We start from the raw sequence: 22,016 nt of genomic DNA, 5'->3' as shown, positions 1-22,016 counted from the left end.
GTATGATAACGGCATCACACATCTTCCCAGGTGCAGGTTTCTTATGGGCCACCCTACACAGCCACTAAAGGACAATATGTGTGCATTATGAATAAGACAGCAATGACCAGATATGTTGGAATCATTTTGGTTTCCTTATTTTACTTCTAAACCCCTACAGGGAATATCAATAAGAAGAAAATAAACTGTAGCTGTGCATCAGGAGCAATGTAAGAATGCTTTGATAACACAACACAATGTTTACACCTTTACATTTCACATTAACACCTGAGAACAATTTATTTACCTTTTCAGAAACATGTTTTCCAAAGCTAAACCTTTTACTAAAAGCTGAGTGAAAATGACAAAATAAAAGAAACAATAAATGTTAGTTTCCTTTTATTGATAAGAACAAGCTGGGTAAGAGTCTTTTATATCATTGACGATGAATGAAATGGCGTATGAAACATATTGAGATATATTCTGGTACAACACTGCCCATTGGCCATTTTCATTACATTTACACAAACTCCTCAAAGACCAATGTCTCTGTTGTGGACGTGGAATTTCTACTTACTTTTCCTCAACTATTATGAAGAAAAACATCTATTCAAACTCAAGTTGCTTGATTTATTCATTTTGAGGATGATTTAAAAAGCACTACTCATTCCAACAATCATCATGGAAATATTGTTACAAACTTAGACAACTGAGATGAGTTCATGGTTTTTTTAAAGTGTTTTAAAATTGCTCAATAGAAAAGTTCACTATCGGACTGATTGCGCAATGGCTTTCAATCATTTATCCGTCCCGTTACGGAGCCTGAAAAGAATCTCTCGCTTTATTGTGTTGTGCCCCTTTAATGCGACAGCTTCTACATCTGTTCATCAATGGCTCTTCAAATATATGTAACAAAAAAAAATAATAACAACATGGAGAACAGATATCAATTAAGGTTAATTAGCCTCAAATGCTAAAAAGCAAAATAAACTGCGTTTTATTGTAGAATGGGAAAGAATGATCCATTTGCACCAAGTTTTAAAAATTAACACCCGAATAAATATAGAAAAAACATTATGTGGAATGCATAAATTATATCCAAGAAGAATTATTGTAAATGTGATGCACAAGCAGCAACTAAGAGTTTCGCAAATAGCCTTGCTGGTGAAGTATTTCCTTTAGGAGAGTTTGCATTTTAAACTCCTCTGGTAATCCTATCAAAACCTGAAATCATTATGTGAGGAGGACTACGGGGTCAGCACAGACGGATCAAAACAGTTTGACCATGCTCTCTCTGGACTTGCCGACTCCGACCCACTTCACTGAAATGAGAAAAAGGAAAAAGACGAGATGTGACTGGCAGGTTTGGCAAAGCGAATAACACATTTGGCTGCAGTCTATCCATTAATGTAAAGTGCCTCTTTACAAACCTGGCACTTGTAGGAAGTCCTCGATGAACCGAACGTAATTCTGGGCATTCGACGGCAGCTCCTCGAAGCTCCGAGCTGCTTCGGTGCTGCAGCACCAGCCGGGCAACGTCTCGTAATCCACCGACACCCGCGTCAAAACGTCCATGTTTGCTGCAACAGAAGACAACGTGTGAGTGAAAGATGAAATGTGTACTGATTCACCACAAGACGGTGGTCAAAACAACACCCTGGACAAATGTCTTTTAATGGGATTTAAGGTCCGTACGCAAAAATATGTTTTATTATCTGATACGGTGTGATGCTCCTAAGATTGTTGAAAGACTGCGGTAAAAAACCAGAGAGCAAATCTGGATCAGTACAAGCGCCACTTCTAACATCCAGCACCATAAAGATGATAAATATATGAGGGGAAATCAGTGAAACACACTGGCAGAGAGCAGCTGCAGTGTCAGGTGGAGCAGAAAAAGAGGAAAGTAGTTTTATCATCCTCTGGTTCATTAGCTTAACAATTCAATTTGCTCCATTTGGCGGAGCAAGAAGAGGGACACAAGAAGGATGATAAATGCACCCTCAAATCTGCTGCAAAATAGATTTTTTAAAAACCCAAGATGTTGCATTTCCTGCTGGTAAAAGCTGACCTGTGTAAAATAAGACATTAGGGAGCATAAAAGCCACGTTCATTTGCCTGTAAACAAAGACTAAGTAGTACGCCTCAAAATAATAATCCCTTTGAGCATACTCCTGTGTTTACAGTAATTATGTTTCTGGCATAAAAATATTTTGTGGATAGATGGATAAATTGTGACCAAACATTTACATCTTGTATTGTAGTCATCTAGTGCAGACAGAAAATTAATCCAAAAATGTTGATAATTACACGATCATATATGTCTTTCTTTCTTTTTATGTATTTAACCAAAAATGACCAAAAGTCACTGGTTCCAGCTTCTCAAATGTGTGAAGATTTGCTGCTTTACCATTATTGTTTTATATCACTCAAAATTGTATATCTTTGGGTTTTGGGTACGGCTGTAGGTGATTTATTCGACAGATCTGTAAAACTGAGTTTCTCCACAAAGATTCGCTCAAAATAATTGTCAGATAATGAAAGTAATCGTTAGTTGCAGCCCTACAGTCATCAAACTTTGCCCTCTACTTTAAGGCAACACTAAAACCTAATTTGAAGTAAACTAATGTTTGTTGTTGACTGTTAAATCCAATAATATTGTTCTGTAAAGGGCAGACAAAGAGCAGATCTATAAAAACATCTAAATGGGAATGACCTACCGGGGAAACTTGGTAGAGGTTCGCCATCAACCTTATAGGCCACGCCCACTTTAATCTCTGACAGCGTGTCCAAAATGTCCAGCTTCGTCAGGGCAATTCTGCAAGGAAACAAGTCACTCTGTTCAACTCTGATGACAATAACTTAACTGGAATTTGAGTAATTCCATCAGCAGAGGGGGATAATATGCTGAAATGGTGAGATGGTGAGATGGTTCCTTACGCGGAGAAGCCGTTGACCATGTGGGCGTATCTGACCAAGATCAGGTCCAGCCATCCACAACGCCTCTTTCTGCCCGTCGTCACGCCGAACTCTCTCCCTCTGGACTGTAACAGTGCCCCGGTCTCCTAAAATACAAGAAGCACACACTGTCAACTGCTTTGAAAAATAAAAACGACATTTACTTTCAAAATCCACCAGATAATTCTGCTATTTTAAGGGACATTGTGTTGATTCTGACTGTTTTGACACCTTTGACTGCGTACGGACAGTCAGCTGCACATGCCCTTTTCCAGTAACATCCTGTGGAAGCTGCCCAGTACAACCACACTCCTCTACTGTCAACCACTGAGTTGCTTGGGGGGTAAATTGTGTTGTTGAAGAGCACGTTGCTGGCAGACTTCTTATCTCCTTCCCACAAAAGGTTTTCCCAGCAATCTCATAGATTTGAACGAACCTACGTCTGACCATAAGTCAGCCTCTCTAACCTCAAGTCTGAAGCTGACCACGACACCTGACAACACTGATGATGACACTGAGGTCTGTTTGGCTCACAAGGGGTTTCACAGTCACAATAATGGCTACAGCTGGGTACTTTTTAAATACTAATGCTGTTACATAGAGCTTCAATTTAACTGTTACAGGACAAAGAGACACAGGTCAGATGATTTAGGCTGCATTCACACCAGATCGATTCATTTTGACTTAATCGTCCGAGGAAACTTAGTGGCCTCGGTGTCAGTCAGCAGATTTTAGAATTAGTGTACAAAACTGAGTGTTTTAACCTTTCACCTTCCTGCCTGGTACGGTCACCTAAACTGTGGATATAAGAATAAACTGTCTAGGATTGTGTCAATGCCAAAAAAAAAAAAACCTTGACTCAACTTTTTACAGAAAGGACGAGGAAGAAAGTATCCTGGCAGATAGCTCCCGTCCTCACTTCAGCCAGTTTGAGCTCCGGGATGTGTTTAAAAAGTCCTTCCTCCCAAGTGCCATCAATAATCTTAACTCAACAAAGTGACTGAGCATATCTAAGTCATGTGTAATGTGCAACATAACCGGTCTATGTAGTTGTTTTTACTAACTGCTTGTCTGTTTTTTAATGTTGCCGTTTCCTGTGTTTGGTGAGCCGAAGACAAGTTTCCACCCTGAGATTTATTGTATTGTATTATTGTAATAAAGTGCATTTGGGCTGCGGTTGCCACAGGGGTTTGCGGAAACAGCGGCCTGCAGCGAAAAGTAGAATCGGAATCAACTTTTGGAGAAAAGCAGCCCCAACGCCAAGCTGCGGTGGCCAATCATGTAACCAGATAGTCGGTGAGAGAACTGTTAACATCCCTGAGGGTAAAATACAAAACACAAGCACTTACACCAACTGCTCAGGAGTTTGTGTAACAGCTGACTACATGGATGCTCGTTGGAGCAATTCGGGGGGGGGGGGGAATTTGGTAGTGTGTTTCCTAGCTGCTGTGAAAATGAATAACGCTGCCTTCAAGTGCGGTTGGTAATATTAGAGATCATAAAAACGCTCTGATGAAAAACAAAAATTGTGAAATATAAAGTCTACTTGTGCTACCTCGGGGAGCTAAACTTCACAACATGACATTGCACAAACGGGCCCTTTAAGTGACACCCCAACACCACCCCACCGCCGGATCTGGTGTGAATGCAGCCTTACTCACCATCTCTCTGCAGCACCTTTCACATCTATGAAACCATGTGTCCTTCATCTGTGTGGTATTGCATTCATCTCAGGATTTCTTTTTTGATACTAATGTGATTACCTTTTAAATATTTGCTAATTGTTATTTCAGAATTAGGAGAAATCTAAATCTGTATGAAACCCATAAACGGCAGCAACAAATTCAACTCACCCATATAGAAAAATATCTTCTCATCAATTTAAATGATGTCATATATTACTAGAAATGGTCATTCAGATTCTATTCATATTTTTCCCTGAATGTTGGTTCAACATCTAAGACATTTCCATTACTGCCATCTTAAAACGTGCTTGGCTGTTGTGGTATAACCTGACAATAACATCACATATCTCCTTCAACCTGGTAGTGTGTTGGCTATTTTACAACAAGCTGCCTGAGAAGCCAGTGTGATGAATTTGATCCTTTAATCACAACATCGACGTCTTCTCAGCTTGATAACACTTATCTGTAATTAGCATCATCAACATGTTGGAAAAAATGTCTTTTTTCAAATGTGTCTTTACTCACGTTATCCTGCTCTGTTGGGAAAGCACCAACGCCCACCCGGGTGGTGTACGCTTTGACGACGCCGTATACTCGGCCGACGTACGACGGGGGCACGCCGAGGCCGGTGCACACTCCTCCCACGGTGCAGTTAGAAGACGTCACGAAAGGATACGTCCCTGAACGGAGAAAAACATCCGTTAACCTGAGGAGGCAAAACCTCCATTCATTTTCATTATTCACTCCACAAGCCCTGTGCTGCTCACCGAAGTCGATATCCAGCAGAGCGGCGTTGGCTCCCTCCACCAGGATTTTCTTACTGGGACCATTAAGAGCTTTGTGCATGAAGTACACCCCATCAGTCACCAGAGGACGTAGTCTCTCTGCAAAGCCCTGAAAAGAAAAAAAAAAACAGACCAAGACTGCTTAGACCATCTCAAGATAAGCTGAAATCTACAATTTATAACTGAAGAAAGATTGTTAACTAATATAATAAAAACACTGAATACTGTTCAGCAATAAATACCAGTTACACTCTAACTGTCAACCATCCAAACTCAGGCGAGATGCGATAGACACCCTTATCATACAAAACTAGTAAATAAACAATAATCATCATTACTGCAACGTCGTCATTTCCTATTTGTTTCTGTCCTAAAAGCTGCAGTACTGTGATAATAACATTGCTTAACCCCTTACCATCCCGCCCTCTTCTTTAGAGGGGTATGGGAGGTGGACAGGGGATGTTCAGGGGAGATAAAGAGTCAACAGTAGATGTCACATAGAAGTGGTGTACATCATCTGAAAGCTGGGAACCTGAAGATTAATTTGAGATACAGCTCAAGTTGTTCTAGTCATAAATAAAAAATACAAATTAATTAATCAATTAGATAATTAATAAGAGCGTAGAACATGATGATAGAAGAATATGATGGCCGTTCCCATGCTCATTTATGTCTCATACATTTTTGGGTTGATACCATATGTTACAAATATTTGTTGCTAAATTTAACCATTTTTTTCACTCGAGAATTGATAAAAAATGATCAATAATCCCTCTAAAATACCACATTAAGACACTAAGACCTTGTTGAACACCATAGAAAAAACCATGCAGTGATTTGGTATCAAATTTTGACATTTGGAGATTTCTGCAAGAATTGCATTTTTCGGCGATTGGATGGCGAGCACTTCTGTTCTGGAAACTGCTCAGAAACCCCCTTATTGTCAATCTACCTAGGAAAGCCATCCATCCTCCGGATGCCCTAGGTCTCTAGTTTGTGGCTGTAAAGTTTCATGAGGCTGTGATTATCCCTAGAGGTTACCACAGGTCATTTCATACAGTGAGGTCAAATTTCAAAAAATGGTCTCACAACAATGAAATGGCTACTATGGGGACTAACATTATCACACATGAATACAATTGGGCTCATTGGATCCACAAGAGTTTCAGCTTTACAGTCATACCCAGTTTATGCAATTGAAGACTGATTAGGTACCCCAGTATGCAGAAATATTCATGGTTTCTTAAATTGAGGTGCTTTGCGCAACTGGCCCTAGGACCTTGAACCAAGGCAGCTATATTCAGCCATCATTCATTTTATTATTTATACCTGTTCATTTCCCACTGACATGTCAAAATGTCTTCCATGAAAAAGGTCTATTGTCACAATATCAATGCCAAGCAACTGTGATGTGGATGTGTCAGTATTTCCTGGCTCTGACATGATAACCTATCCTCACCTTCAGCTGCTCCAGCTCGCTGTCAATGTCCACGTTGAGTTTCGGATACATCGTCAGGAAATGTTCTGCCAACATACGAAACCTGAGAGGAGGACAGAGTTAAGAGTCTGCTAAGACATGTTCATTCAAGTTTATGTGCTTCCCTCTTTATGCAAATACACCTTCACAAAATAATTGCACAACATGACAGGACAGACAAGGCTATCATAATGCTTCTATGAAAGCAGGGTGCCAGCAGTTTTAATGTGTGTGCCGTGGCCAGGTGTTGCCACCTGGTGGCAGGAGAAGATAGAGATACTACAACTATTGAAGCAATGCATGGGACACTTACGATACCCTGATGTCTATAAGGTCTTTGTCCAAATTTGATTCAAATGCTCTCAAAATGTATTCCTGAACTCAAACTTGCATCTTGAGAAGTTTCTTTATCAACACAGTATTGCAAAAACAAAACTGAATAGACCAAGGCCCTGTTCAGACCTTGTGTGCCAGTTCACACCTGGCATTAGAATACCTCTCCAGTGACCACTTGTGATCGGATCCGCTCTATATGCAAGTAAACAAGTAGTTGTCAAGTATTTAATACTCTTATCAACATGGGAGTGGACAAATGTGCTTCTTTATGCAAATGTATGTGTATATTTATTACTGAAAATCAATTAACAACACAAAACATTGACCAATATTGTCCAGAAACCCTCACAGGTACTGCATTTAACATAAAAATATGCTCAAATCATAACATGGCAAACTGCAGCCCAACAGGCAACAACAGCTGTCAGTGTGTCAGTGTGCTGACTTGACTATGACTTGCCCCAAACTGCATGTGATTATCATAAAGTGGGCATGTCTGTAAAGGGGAGAGTCGTGGGTACCCATAGAATCAATTTTCATTCACAAATCTTGACGTCAGTTTTTCCTCGCCAAAATTTAGCGCAAGTTTGGAGCGTTATTTAACCTCCTTCGCGACAAGCTAGTATGACATGGTTGGTACCAATGGAGTCCTTTGGTTTAGTTTCATATGATGCCAGGATCTTCACTCCAGCTTTAACACTGAGCCCGCTACAACCTCTGAAAGATCGATTGTGTTTATGCGTTAAAGAAATTAGTGGTGTTAAAACTAATTTGCGTTAACATGTTATCATCGCGTTAACTTTGACAGCCCTAATATTAAACTATTTTGTTGAGTTGCCTCTTGATACAGTGTATAGGTCTAGGGCTTTTATTGTGAAAGGTCAGAACGGAATGAGTGAAGCTGTTATGCGCTGCTGTTGACAATGTGGGAATAATAAAGTGTTTGCTGTTACTTTATTAGGCCTACCTCCGTGAAGTATAGGTGCAACGTGACCCTCAGCTACACAAGTTGTTGTGTATCACCTCTCTCGGTGAGTGACACACACATCTGTTGAGTAGCTGGTCCTTCAATGAGGCCCAGGACGCATTCGCATACACACTGCTACGAGAATAACACACTGCTAAAAGAGTGTGGCCATATGTGGCTCAGACCATTTTCGAATGTGGATCACCCAAGACGCACGTTAATGCCAGGTCTGAACAGAACCTCAGATATTAAATGCTCTGCACACAATGAAGTCTGAAATATTAAACATGGCATAGTGACACTGTCTGAAGTTCCCATCAGCACTCTTTTTTGCTGATGATTTGGCAACATATAATGTGAAAATTTTAATGAAGGAAATTAGAAGAAAAACAAGAAAACTCACTTGTCCTCAAAAACCTTGAAATCCGAGACGAGGTCACAGACTCGCAGACCGTTCCGAGCAGCTTTGGAGGAGTAGGCAGGTCCGATACCCTTTTTAGTGGTTCCCAAACTGGAGAACAAATAAAAACACAACATTAATAATCATAATAAACTATTTAATTAAATTATAATATAAACTTTTACCAAAGTAAAAGATACACAGTATTTAAACTAATAAGATTAGAGTTACTTTTTCCCTTCTTGCTGCTGCCGCTGCTGCTCCTGGATCCCATCAACGGCTTGATGGAAGTTGAACACTGGAGGCGGACAGAAGGGGATCGTCAATAAGAGGACATTTCTAATTCAAAAAATGTGAATGAGGTAATGCTTACTCACCAAGGTGGGCCCGATCAGAAATCTTTAATCTCTCCTCCCAGCCCTGTAATCCTGCACACAATACAACAAATCCCACGTTACACATTTGCTATACCTCACCTATTACTACATTCTACAAATTTCATTGCAGGTTTCTTGTGCATTAGGGACACATCACATAAATCGCTGCTCAGTGGATTGAATAAACTTATTGAAAGCTGAATTGAGCTGTCGTCTATTTGTTTTTGCAGTGCCGGTTTCTGGTGATATATATTCCATTGCTCCTGGGTATTTGCTTTATTATTTTGTATGGTTTGACTGAGCTATTTTCTTTCTATTTTATGATTATTATTTGTCAGAAGTGACTCTGACTGGCACCCCCCTTCATTTAAGTGTCAAACCCGCTACAATATGTTTCTGAATATACAATACCCAATGTTATATTTCATTATTATTACCTTTTTTCCGCTTTGTTTTTGAATAAATTGCTTTTCAATTTACAGTTACTATCTGTTATATGTACATATTTTATTTTTTGTGGTTTAGGTTGTTTTTTTCTTAAGGAAACATTAAAAAGCATGATATAAAAAAATGTCTTCTGTGAAAACGGACTATTTAATGACACCGACACTGCTTTCTAAGGGAAGACAATATGTTGATGATATCACTGCATATCTCCTGCTTAGAAAACTTTACCTTTGCCTTTCTGCAGGTTCTTCTGAGCCTCCTCAAACAGACCTGGTAGGTGGATCACCACTCCGTTGCCTGTAATGCAAAATGAAACTTTAACAAACCTCATGAGAAAGGCTCCACTGCAAAAGACATTTCTCATGAGGAACAAACTGCTCATGTTTTCCCGGAGGTTTTATTTATTTATATAACTCAAGCTATCTTGTTTACCAATCACTTTAACACAACTTCCTTTAATGTTTCCTCTTTCCGTGTTTTCATAGTACTGGAAAAAATGTTAAACAAAAAAAAGAGGAAATCAAGAAAACACTTAAGATTTAAACGGTGATTATTATACCAGAGAAATGAAGGCTTTCTGACCTTTAGTTACCCTTTATGTAACTATGTATAGTCCCTGTAAGTCGTATGTGCACCTTGTGTTGATTTTTCTATACATATGCATAATCTTAGTTTAGCTAGGAGCAGGTGTACTACAAAAACAGTGTCACTTCCCCCACTACTACATGACACATTACAACTGATCTTGGTCATATAACGTCACAGACTTTATTATTTTATGAGGATCTTTATCTTCCCGCCAACTTTGAGTTTTTCAAAATAAAATACAAGGATTGTGCTGTACCAATGAAGGAGAGAGCCTTCTTGTTGAGCACTCCACTCGGCAGCAGGTGAAAGTCGTACTCCACTTTGTCCACAACCACCGTGTGACCTGCATTGTTTCCTCCCTGCAAACAGTAAAAACAGGATTTAACTTGCTATAGAGGGCAGTTATTCTGATGAGACACAACGCTGGAGGCAAGTAAACAACACAGAAGACAGTTAATATGGTACAGTGATACAGATCTTGTTTAACAACCTCACAGCCTGTGTTTCACTGAGATAGAGTCAACATATTCAGGCCCTGCAGCAAAGGTTAGTTGACAAGAAAAGAAAGACAGAAACAAATACAATTCTTATGTCTCGTAAATTCTTCTCACACAAAAAGTACCTCAATCATATATCTTATACTGTATATGTTCTTAATGTATATGTTCTTAATATGCCTTGTACAAAGTATTTCTTATACATGTACATTCATACTTCCTGATGTGTATATGTTTTTAATATGCCTTGTACAAAGTATTTCCTTTTATAAATTGTAATATAACTTATTATTTTTAATGGAGCTTTCCCAGCAAAAAGCATTTCACACGATTGAAACACCTCAAACACCACCTGTTCATCAAAGCCTATGATCTCAGCTGACTCTTCCTACACGTCACTCTTTTGATTACTTAGCTATAGTTTCTCCTCTGTGTTATTTATTAGTATGATTTTTGTGTGCCCCCTTTGTAAAGCGTCCTTGGGTTTCTGAAGTCAAATTTATTATTATTATTATTATTATAACCATAATAAACATCTTGAATCTTGAATAAATGTCACTGTAGAAGAAAGAGGAACAGCTGGGCAACGTTACATAACGTCACATTCAATGGACAGGGTTATCAGTGTGTGGAGGTCATGTGCTGGATCCACATTTTGCAGATAAAAAGAGAAACACACAACCAGGCTAGCTGTTCTCACTAGCATCAACTTAGCACTTCTACATCCGGGAGGTCAGACAAGGTTGTTGACGTCACAACCACCTCATTAATATTAAACCGCTATACTAAACGGTTTAACGACTTTTCACCCCTAAACTCTCATGTTACAAACAAAGCGGCAACGCCATTGTGTGAAGTAGTAAGCTTGAATGCTAACTGTGAAGTTAAATCGCTGGGTTACCTGGCACCTGCAGACAATATCCGCATCCATAGCGAGCAAGTCCACAACTTTCCCCTTCCCCTCGTCGCCCCATTGCGCTCCGAGCACCACGGTCACTTTGTTCTGCGGCTCCTTCGGGATGCGGAGGAGAGAAGAAGAAGACTCCTGTTGCTGTGACGACCCAGAGCTCTCCCGCGGCCGCTTCACGACGGGCTCCCCGTTCAGAGAGACGGTCTTCTCTCGTCCGTTAACGTTAGCCGTGCTGCTGTCGGATGCCATGCTTGCTGCTGCTTGCTTGCTGCTCCTCTCTCCGTCTGCTGCAAACCGGAATATCGTTTTACCGCGTTTCTCTGCGTCACGGGAAGTGCTCGTCTGGTCTGTCGCCTCACCGCAAGATGGTGCTGGTTCTTGTTATATCTTTGATTCTGAATATCAAAGTGTACATCCATTTAGATATATTTATCATGATTTATTATCCTTATAAATCTGTTAGACTGACTATAATCGATTAACCGACACACAGACGTTGTATTTAACTCTGTGTCTTTATTTGTTTCTATATTATTATTAAATTAAAGAGCACTGCCGTTGAAGAGACGATTCACAAAGAGTATATGAATGTAAGATGATTCACTCCCCTTCACTTCCGCCTTCGCTTTAAATCTTCCGGAAAGACTATTTATTATTTGACTTTTTCTGTTTAACAGCTCAAATCTACGACGGGAAAAAAAAGTCATAAATTTAGGAGAAAAAAGTTGTAATATTTAGTTAGAATCTACCGATGCGCGTTCATCCCACAGAGGTTCATATGAGACAGCAGAGCAGTCACATCACATGTCACCTTGAGTAGGCTACAGTGTAAATCAACATAAATTGAGTGTAACTGAAAACATATAATATATTTCTTCCTTTATCTTCTGGTAAATCAACATTTCCCCCCTAGCTGGCAATAATAACACAGTATGACGAGAAGAGTTTTCTCCTCAAGCCTTGGCTCATTAAACTGTGTTGCTGATGAGAGGAGCTGCTGTGATTGAAGCTTCCCTTAACTCCACCTGCTGCTGGCAGCAGTATTTGATCATGAGGCTGCTGATCACAGTGAGCATGATCGGATCATTTGATTTGACTGTAATTTAGTGCTGACTGTCACTGACGTCACGATTCTTGTGGGGATTCTTATCTTCCGTGATGTCATGTACGACGTCACAGAGAACGGGTAGCAGTACTACAAGTTATTGGGCGGGGCTTATATTCCATGTCATGTGTGACGTCATGTGTGATGTCATGTGTGCTTACCAAAAAGTTTACTTATAGGACCCATTTTCTCTCTAAGCTCTGAACATCTCTGTCAGACGCCAGAGACAAGGTTGTGACCTGGAAACACACCACGTCTACCTCGCCACGGGCAAGTTTCTCTGTTCAACCCGAAAGGTTGAACAGAGGATCCGTGGTGAAACTGCCAGGCATGGAGACAGATAGTGCTCCACTGGCAGGAGGGCGACCGTCCACAGCCATTGTTTCAGAGTCTACATGCCAGGCATGGGCGACAGCTCCACTGGCAGGTAGACTCCAGGCGATATTCAGGAGTTCAGAGGCGAGGGGGGGCAGCCCAAGGCTCCAACCCCCCCGAGCAGTTGGGGGTTTGGTGCCTTGCTTAAGGGCACTAAAACCCCCAACTGCTCGGGAGGTTTGGTGCCTTGGGCTGTCAGGGGGAGCCCAAGGCACCAAAGCAGTTAGGGGTTTGGTGCCTTGCTCAAAGAGACAAACTGGCATCTCTCCAGCTACCACTTGATCAGGCGACCCTCCGGTACCCAAGCCAAGTCCCTATGGACCTAGCTACTACCGACCCCCCAGTTTTATTTATTTTTTCTTTTTTTTATTTATTTCTGTCAGAGCGTTTTGTTTTATTTTATTTCTGTCAGAGCATTTTTTCTTTTTTTTCTTTTTCTGTCTCAAATCGAATAAGCTGACATAATCAATTCTGAGCTGTCAACAGGATTATTACTTTATGCATCATGTAAGCAGCCAGATTACACACAGTATTTAGGCTACAATGGAGGCAGTATTGAGCACAGCATCTGGCAAAGTGTGTTGGCTAACAGCAGAGATATCATACATGCTGATATTACTAATATATTGGGTGAGAGGGGGTTTATGTGCTTCTCTGTGCTGCCTGTGATATTCCAGGACACCCAGGCCATTTCTTTCACCACCTGTAGGAAATAATCTTGTGTAGATAGCATACTCTATGTCACTGCTGCTGGCTATATAAACAGCTGTTTCAGTGTGAAGGAGAGATACCGCAGGTCCTTCCTTCCTGCTGATGTCACACTTTGCAATCCACATAAAAGAGTATTTTATCTTAAACGTGGACTACCCATTGAAAAATAGTCTATTACTTCATTACCCATTGGAATTGAAATAAAAAAAGGAATATAGGCTACCAGTCACAAAAGTTTATATGATCAATATTGAGTGAATTGTTTGAGTTATGGAGAAGGCATAGAACCATAAGTGTACCTACAGGCTACTTCTTCCTACTCCTTATAGGCTAATATTTACTTAGGCTTGTGTTGATTATGTGTTTATTGACAGTTTCCTTTATGTTTACTGGTCTCTTTTTTTCACACACATACCCTATTTGCTGTTCTTGTTTGTTTTTGTTTTTTTACTTATTTGTTACATGTTTGAAATAAATAAATATGGTAAAATAAAATGGTAATCACTGTCTACTCTTATTTTTCAAGATGAATCCCAATTAGTATGTGACAGTATGAAAATAATTGTTAAATCTATGCAAGATAGGGTCATTTGTTTTCATGAATGGTGTGTCGCTTTAAATGTTGCGGTTGCAAGGACTTTTTGATATGGGATTATCTCCTTTCCTTTCATAAAGGATGGTCCAGTGTATCCTATGCTAAAGGAAATAAGAAAGGAAGCACTAAAGCACCTTTCTTTAGCATTTAGAGAATTTGAACAGCTCTCATCATGGCTGCTACTTAGATACTTCTGGGTCATTTCACTCCGTTAGGAAACTTCCTAAGCAACAAAAGACTATTCGACCGCAGCCCTGGTGTCTTTCTGAAAACACCCAACACTGATTCAATGTGTCCATCAAGCTTCTAGGTGGCAGCAAAGGCAACAGTTTAATCTTGTGTGTGTACTGCTGGTGCATGCATTTACTCCAAACACGGCAAACCAAGTTATGTTCCAGCACATGGCTGCTTGTTGGTTTTCTGGACCACAACAGTCTCTTCCTACAGTATTTTTGTAGTAATTTGTGGTTTCATTAGTAAGTGTATGAAGTAATATGTATTTTTTTGTTGTCATTTTGTAGCGATATATTCACCTTACTCATATGACAGGTTGCTCATGGTGTCTGTGCACATGGACTGGATGGAGCTGATTGTCTTCCACCCCATAAAAATGATATTCAGAGCATAGAGGACTGCACAAGTCACTCAGGTCAGGTCAGCTGGACTAGTCTGCTCTTTTAACAATTACCTGCCTCGGGATCAATAAAGTTACTATCTATCTATCTACTGTACATAGTGACACTTGAACTAGAGGTAAAAAACAAAACATCACCTAGTCTTAATCAATATGTTTCTAGGCATTGATCAGATCAGCAGAATAACACATTGTAGGCTATTGTGAGGAACACCCCGCCAATATTAATGGCTGTATCTTGTGCTGGATATATTAAAACACAGCAAGAAATGTTGATGCATATTGACACAAACAAGCTGTAGATAATTAATAATATTTTCTTTTAATTTGAATCCTCAGTAACATTTAAGAGTCAGCATGAATATATGCCATTTTTCAAGAAATGTTGATGGCTGTTATCAAATCATTGTTGTTTAATGATGATTTTGTAAACACACTAGTTTTGTTTGCAGGCTGGATTTTGATTGAGGGCACACTCCAGCAATTACTAAGTCAGTTTCATGTGTATATTAAACAATTTATTGTGAGTTTGGGCCCTCCAAATTGTCAAGAAGACGGTGTCACCTTGTTTCCATGAGGTTGAATGGCGTTGGCACTTCCTGATCCCGGTCAAGGCCTGTTGAAAGAGGCGGAGACGCGGTTTTGAACTCTGGGGTATGACACATGCGCAGTGTAACTGGAGCTGCGGTCGTGCGCTGCTATTGGCTCAATATCGGCGAGTGCAGATATGATGCGTTGATGACGTGTGGCATCGCCTCTTTTCACCCTTCTTGATCCCGCTCAGTTTCATTTAAAGGTGCAATGTACAAGATCTGGCCAGAATTTTTGTTTAAAACATTCCAAAAAATTAACTACCAAAATGTGAAGAGATTATAGTGTATGTTATGTCAAAGACTTCTATGTTGTGTTGCAGAGATATCTACTGAAACAAGCATGCTAACCAGCAAGCTCCGGTCCGTCCTATCTTTTAATACCACTTGAACCTTTAGGGGGCGATATTGAGTCACTGTAGCGGCTCCGGGAGACGGATATTCAGGTAGCGTTTAGCTGTAGCAACTCGCATTCCCCATTTCTTTTTCTGTCTCAAATCGAATAAGCTGACATAATCAATTCTGAGCTGTCACCAGGATTATTACTTTATGCATCATGTAAACAGCCAGATTACACACAGTATTTAGGCTACAATAGAGGCAGTATTGAGCACAGCATCTGGCAAAGTGTGTTGGCTAACAGCAGAGATATCATATATGCTGATATTACTAACATCTTGGGTGAGGGGGGTTTTCTGTGCTTCTCTGTGCTGCCTGTGATATTCTAGGACACCCAGGCCATTTCTTTCACCACCTGTAGGAAATAATCTTGTGTAGATAGCATACTCTATGTTACTGCTGCAGGCTATATAAACAGCTGCTTCAGTGTGAAGGAGAGATACCGCAGGTCCTTCCTTCCTGCTGATGTCACACTTTGCAATCAACATAAAAGAGTATTTTATCTTAAACATGGACTACCCATTGAAAAATCGTCTATTACTTCATTACCCAAGGTTGGAATTGAAATAAAACAAAGGAATATAGGCTACCAGTCACAAAAGTTTATATGATCAATATTGAGTGAATTGTTTGAGTTATGGAGAAGGCATAGAACTATATAAGTGTACCTATAGGCTACTTCTTCCTACTCCTTATAGGCTAATATTTACTTAGGCCTGTGTTGATTATGTGTTTATTGACAGTTTCCTTTATGTTTACTGGTCTCTTTTTTTTCACACACATACCCTATTTGCTGTTTGCTGTTTTTTTTACTTATTTGTTACATGTTTGAAATAAATAAATATGGTAAAATAAAATGGTGGTCACTGTCTTACTCATATTTATCGAGATGAATCCCAATTAGTATGTGACAGTATGAAAATAATTGTTAAATCTATACAAGATAGGGTCATTTGTTTTCATGAACGGCCGAATGGTGTGTCGCTTTAAATGTTGCAGTCGCAAGGACTTGTGGTATGGGATTATCTCCTTTCCTTTCATAAAGGATGGTCCAGTGTATCCTATGCTAAAGGAAATAAGAAAGGAAGCACTAAAGCACCTTTCTTTAGCATTTAGAGAATTTGAACAGCTCTCATCATGGCTGCTACTTAGATACTTCTGGGTCATTTCACTCCGTTAGGAAACTTCCTAAGCAACAAAAGACTATTCGACCGCAGCCCTGGTGTCTTTCTGAAAACACCCAACACTGATTCAATGTGTCCATCAAGCTTCTAGGTGGCAGCAAAGGCAACAGTTTCATATTGTGTGTGTACTCCTGGTGCATGCATTTACTCCAAACACGGCAAACCAAGTTATGTTCCAGCACATGGCTGCTTGTTGGTTTTCTGGACCACAACAGTCTCTTCCTACAGTATTTTTGTAGTAATTTGTAGTTTCGTTAGTAAGTGTATGAAGTAATTTGTATTTTTTTGTTGTCATTTTGTAGCGATATATTCACCTTACTCATATGACAGGTTGCTCATGGTGTCTGTGCACATGGACTGGATGGAGCTGATTGTTTTCCACCCCATAAAGATGATATTCAGAGCATAGAGGACTGCACAGGTCACTCAGGTCAGGTCAGCTGGACTAGTCTGCTCTTTTAACAATTACCTGCCACATAGTGACACTTGAATTAGAGGTAAAAAAACAAAACATCACCTAGTCTTAATCAATATGTTTCAAGCATTGATCAGATAAGCAGAATAACACATTGTAGGCTATTATAAGGAACACCCCGCCAATATTAATGGCTGTATCTTATGTCGGATAGATTAAAACACAGCAAGAAATGTTGATGCATATGGACACAAGCAAGCTGCAGAGAATTAATAATATTTTCTTTTAATTTGAATCCTCAGTAACATTTAAGAGTCAGCATGAACATATGCCATTTTTCAAGACATTTTGATGGCTGTTATCAAATCATTGTTGTTTAGTGATGATTTTGTAAATAGTTTTGTTTGCAGGCTGGATTTCGATTGAGGGCACACTACAGTTATTAAGTCAGTTTCATGTGTATATAAAACAATTTATTGTGAGTTTGGGTCCTCCAAAATGTCAAGAAGAGGGTGTCACCTTGTTTCCATGAAGCTGAAACCGCAGAATGGCGTTGGCACTTTCTGATCCCAGTCAAGGCCTGTTGAAAGAGGCTGGGATGCGGTTTTGAGCCCTGGGGTATGACACATGCGCAGTGTAACTGGAGCTGCGGTCGTGCGTTGCTATTGGCTCAATTTTGGCGAGTGAAGATCACATGTTACTGCGCATGTGTTGTACCCCAAAGATATGATGCGTTGATGACGTCCTCTTTTCACCCTCCTTGATCCCGCTCACTTTCATTTAAAGGTGCAATGTGCAAGATCTGGCCAGAATTTTTTTTTCAAACATTCCAAAAAATGTACTACCAAAATGTGAAGAGGTTACGGTGTATGTTATGTCAAAGACGTCTATGTTGTGTTGCAGAGATATCTACCAAAACGAGCATGCTAACCAGCTAGCTCCGGCCTGTCCTGTCTCATAATACCACTTGAACCTTTAGGGGGCGATATTGAGCCACTGTAGTGGCTCCGGGAGACGGACATTTAGGTAGCGTTTAGCTGAAGCAACTCGCATTCCCCAGCGCAAAACCCCGGCGCCGGGAGTCCCAGCGGGCTGCCGCACGCTATCCCCCCGGAGATGGAAATACAAGTCATTTCCTTGTTTCTGCCACTTTGAATTTAATCAAATAAATAGTATCAAAACATACACGGACCGTACAGCCCCCGGCTAGTAGCACGGTAAACACAATATAGGCCACACATGAAGATTATAACATTTGATGGCCTCTCAGAGATTCAGTAGTTAGGTTGAATTTTGCGTATTCTTGCCCTGCTGTTAGTTAGTAGTTTGCTTCTTTTTTTTTATAACTGATGACTGTATATTTAGACTGTATGGCCCAGTAGTAGAGGTAAAATGCTGCCCCCAATTTGTTTGGAGCATGTGGTCAGATCTTACACATTGCAACTTTAAACCCGAATTCTGCAGCATAACAGTGTTTGTATCGAGGTAACTTCATCTTTACTATTACTTCAATGATCCTGTAACTATTAGTAAGTCATAATTATGTTTCTCAATCCCTTTAAAAGAATTTCGGGTTGGGTCAAGGTGACTTGACTTTCTTTGGCAACACATATTAACCTTACACAGCCCAACAGAGGACAAATGACAGACTCATCCACGCATAAAGCAACACATTCAGACTTTATTCATTGTAAATGATGCATAAAAAAAAAGTTGTAATTCATGTAAAAGCCACAAAAGTCACAGTTGGCTCGTTGTTGCAGCGACTGTAGTAAACCTCACATCTGTACGTATCGAGAGGGACAAACACAGCAGTGGCCTACAGAACTGACAGGCAGATGTTTCAATTACTGGCTGTCAATTCATAGGTCATCACCTTGTGTCCCATTGTCGCTCTTCAGCTCCCTCCAAAGTAAAACATTTTGTAACACAGCGAGCTTTGCGGCCTCTCAGGAAGTGTTCAGGCTCGGCGTCGTGTTCGGCGGCTCTCTGCAGGTAACAGCACCTCCACTGGAACGGACTCAGCTTCCACATGGAGTTGCTGTTACATACAGCGAGCACCAGAAGGCTGACGGCAAACCGTCTCCAGTTGTCCTTCAAATCAGTCGTGTTACAGATGGACAAACCTGTGATGCTTCCGGTGTTGGTAGCTGGAGGAGAAAAGGCACAAGAGAGAGCACCGAGGTTAACTCAGGATTTGGACTCGGAGGCAGTTGCTTTAGTACGTGAGGAGCCTCCACTTTGCAAGTGACTTTGACCCAGCAATTTCCTCCTCCCAGTTTTATTGCCTCAAGTAGATGGCATCATTGCTGACACTCTCCCCAACAGCACGGGCCAAAGGGCCAAGGCCTGTATAGATAACACAGATTTTATGGCTGCTGTCAACACGAGGCCGCCTTTCAATATGTGAATATATGGGTGTGTCTGACCTATGTACCTGCAGGCCCTGCGTTTCCTGCTTTACACTGACATTTGTCCTCATAATTACTAAAAGATTGCCTTTCATACTTTGTCAATATACTATATCAGTTTGGAACCTAATCGAGAGGTATTATTCAAATCCTGTTATACATTTTTGTTCTTTTTTCGACCCTGCCTTGTTCCGCTTCCAGAGTAATATCTCTGTAGACTTTGCCTCGCAGTAAAACTCTGCACGGAGAAAAACAGAACAATAAAGCAATTAAATGATTAGCAGCTCTGTTGGACCGCCTGTACTCGGGTGCTTTTTATGCCGTTGAATAGACCAATCAGACCGCATCCATCGCTTTTCTGCCACTTCGAAGACAGAAATATTAACATTAATTAGAAAATTACTACAAATACCGCCTAGTGTGTTTTACTTTTCTGTACCCATATTTTTCAAATATGAAAAAAAGAGCAAAAAAACAGAATCACTTAGTTAATCATCATATTAAAGTAAGACAGACTTTGTCCCACAATGCATAGTGTATCCTTAAATAGATAAAATACAAAATATGGCAAATTCTTCTGGTGTACCACCTGCTTTTCTTCAGGTATTCCTTTGATAAAAATAACTTGTACATAGTTTTAATCCTGTACATTTCACATAAGATTCAGTTTTGAAGTTAAGAGCTGTACTCACCTTTAGATGCATGGTGGCTTTCACAGGACCAGGCCAAAGGTTTCAAGAGCAGCAAGGGTGCTGTGACACCGGGAGCCGGGCCATAGCAGCAGCAGCAGCAGCAGCAGCAGCAGAAGAGGGGGAAGAAACAGAGCAACAGACAAGACCAAGGAGACAGATGAAGACACAGAGGGGTGACACTGACAGTGAGCAGCAGCTAAAGGAGGCGCATTTCGATGCAAATGTCGGCGAAGCAATGGCAGCGAGGCAGAGCAGCCAGTTTAAGAGAGATCAGGAGTTGGTGGAAGGTTAATTATTACACTCGCAGTCAATATTTAACAGGCCCAGCGCCCTGCCCCTCAGTCCAACATCCTGATTCCACACTGACTGACTACAGAGGGTAGGGCCAGCGCCAAGCACATCTCCTTTGTCCCTTGCCACAAAATATGTATTCAACACCTCACATGGCCTGCAGAGAAAACACCCCACTGCAATATGTGCTTTTTCTGAGTCTTACCTGTGATTTGAAAAACCTTGAACTCAGTGTGATCTATAATTCATAAGACTTTTTCCATATTAATTTAGATTTATAATGTAAATGAAATTCCCTTGAGCCACCTATCAAGACAGTTGAAAGGCACTCCCTCTGCTTTTTTTTGTGTTTTACTTTTAAATACAGCACGACACATAAACTATGATGTACTGGAGTATCAGCACGTGAGCCCAATCTACATTTACTGTTGCATATACATACACACACACACACCTACGCACAATTACTGGAACAAGCAGATATGAAAGCTATGAAGCAATAGCACAGGAGGAAGCAAAAGAGTGTGGACTGCAGTCACGGAGCAACAGCACAATAAAACGCTGATTGAACGATGTGTTGAAGATTGGGAGCAAGGAGGAGGGTGCAGAGTGCACTTTTCGATGTGTACAAATTATTAAGAATGTGACAAATAATAATCACAGAGAGCAAAAAAAAAGCTTTTATATCATTTAATACAGAACATGTGAAGTTATGGTAAGTGACCTTGGAGGAGAGATGTGTAATTCTTTAACTTTAGGGCATTGTAAAGTGACTCATGACATGTTACACAAACTACTGTTTCACAATAACATTTACTATCAAAGTGTTATATTTAATATTTTTATGTACCCTAGATTTATGGATTTGACTCCTCTCTGCCATGGATTTTATTTGAATATCTTTCGTCCCTGATTTGTTAGAGGAGTGCCTGGAAAATGAAAGTGATGTAATCTTATGACCTATAACAGAAGTTATATGTACAGATTCATAATGAAACAGAATGTAAATCAGCAAGTGGTCCTCATGTAGGCTAGTTCCTCATGAGAATCACTGTTTTAAGTTACTCGCTATGCAACTGCATCACAAACTCCTTAAGAAAACAGAATATGTGATGAAATATAGACATTTTTATTCTAAGTAAAATCATTTCTTAAATGTTCTACCTCCTCTTTTATTCATAAACTTGAGCTATCTTATCTCAGAAGTTCAA

At 40.2% G+C, this 22,016-nt stretch overlaps 1 protein-coding gene across 1 annotated transcript; it reads right to left on the bottom strand.

Moving 5' to 3' along the window:
• Positions 1–361: 361 nt before the first annotated feature.
• adssl (adenylosuccinate synthase, like) lies at positions 362–11,973 on the bottom strand. Its single transcript, XM_037749078.1, has 13 exons — positions 11,395–11,973; positions 10,253–10,355; positions 9,637–9,705; positions 8,962–9,012; positions 8,816–8,882; positions 8,588–8,695; positions 6,864–6,945; positions 5,387–5,513; positions 5,145–5,299; positions 2,917–3,041; positions 2,697–2,794; positions 1,410–1,559; positions 362–1,301 (listed from the first exon to the last, which is right to left on the bottom strand). Exons 1-13 carry the CDS (start codon positions 11,650–11,652, stop codon positions 1,249–1,251), a joined length of 1,446 nt encoding a protein of 481 aa, XP_037605006.1. The 5' UTR covers positions 11,653–11,973; the 3' UTR covers positions 362–1,248.
• Between the last annotated feature and the right edge of the window lie 10,043 nt (positions 11,974–22,016).

The sequence above is a fragment of the Sebastes umbrosus genome, chromosome 17 (assembly GCF_015220745.1).
Source record: "Sebastes umbrosus isolate fSebUmb1 chromosome 17, fSebUmb1.pri, whole genome shotgun sequence".
Classification (NCBI taxonomy): Eukaryota; Metazoa; Chordata; class Actinopteri; order Perciformes; family Sebastidae; genus Sebastes; species Sebastes umbrosus.
The sequence above is the reverse complement of the archived record's forward strand: the minus strand, read 5'-3'. Positions and strand labels throughout refer to the sequence as shown.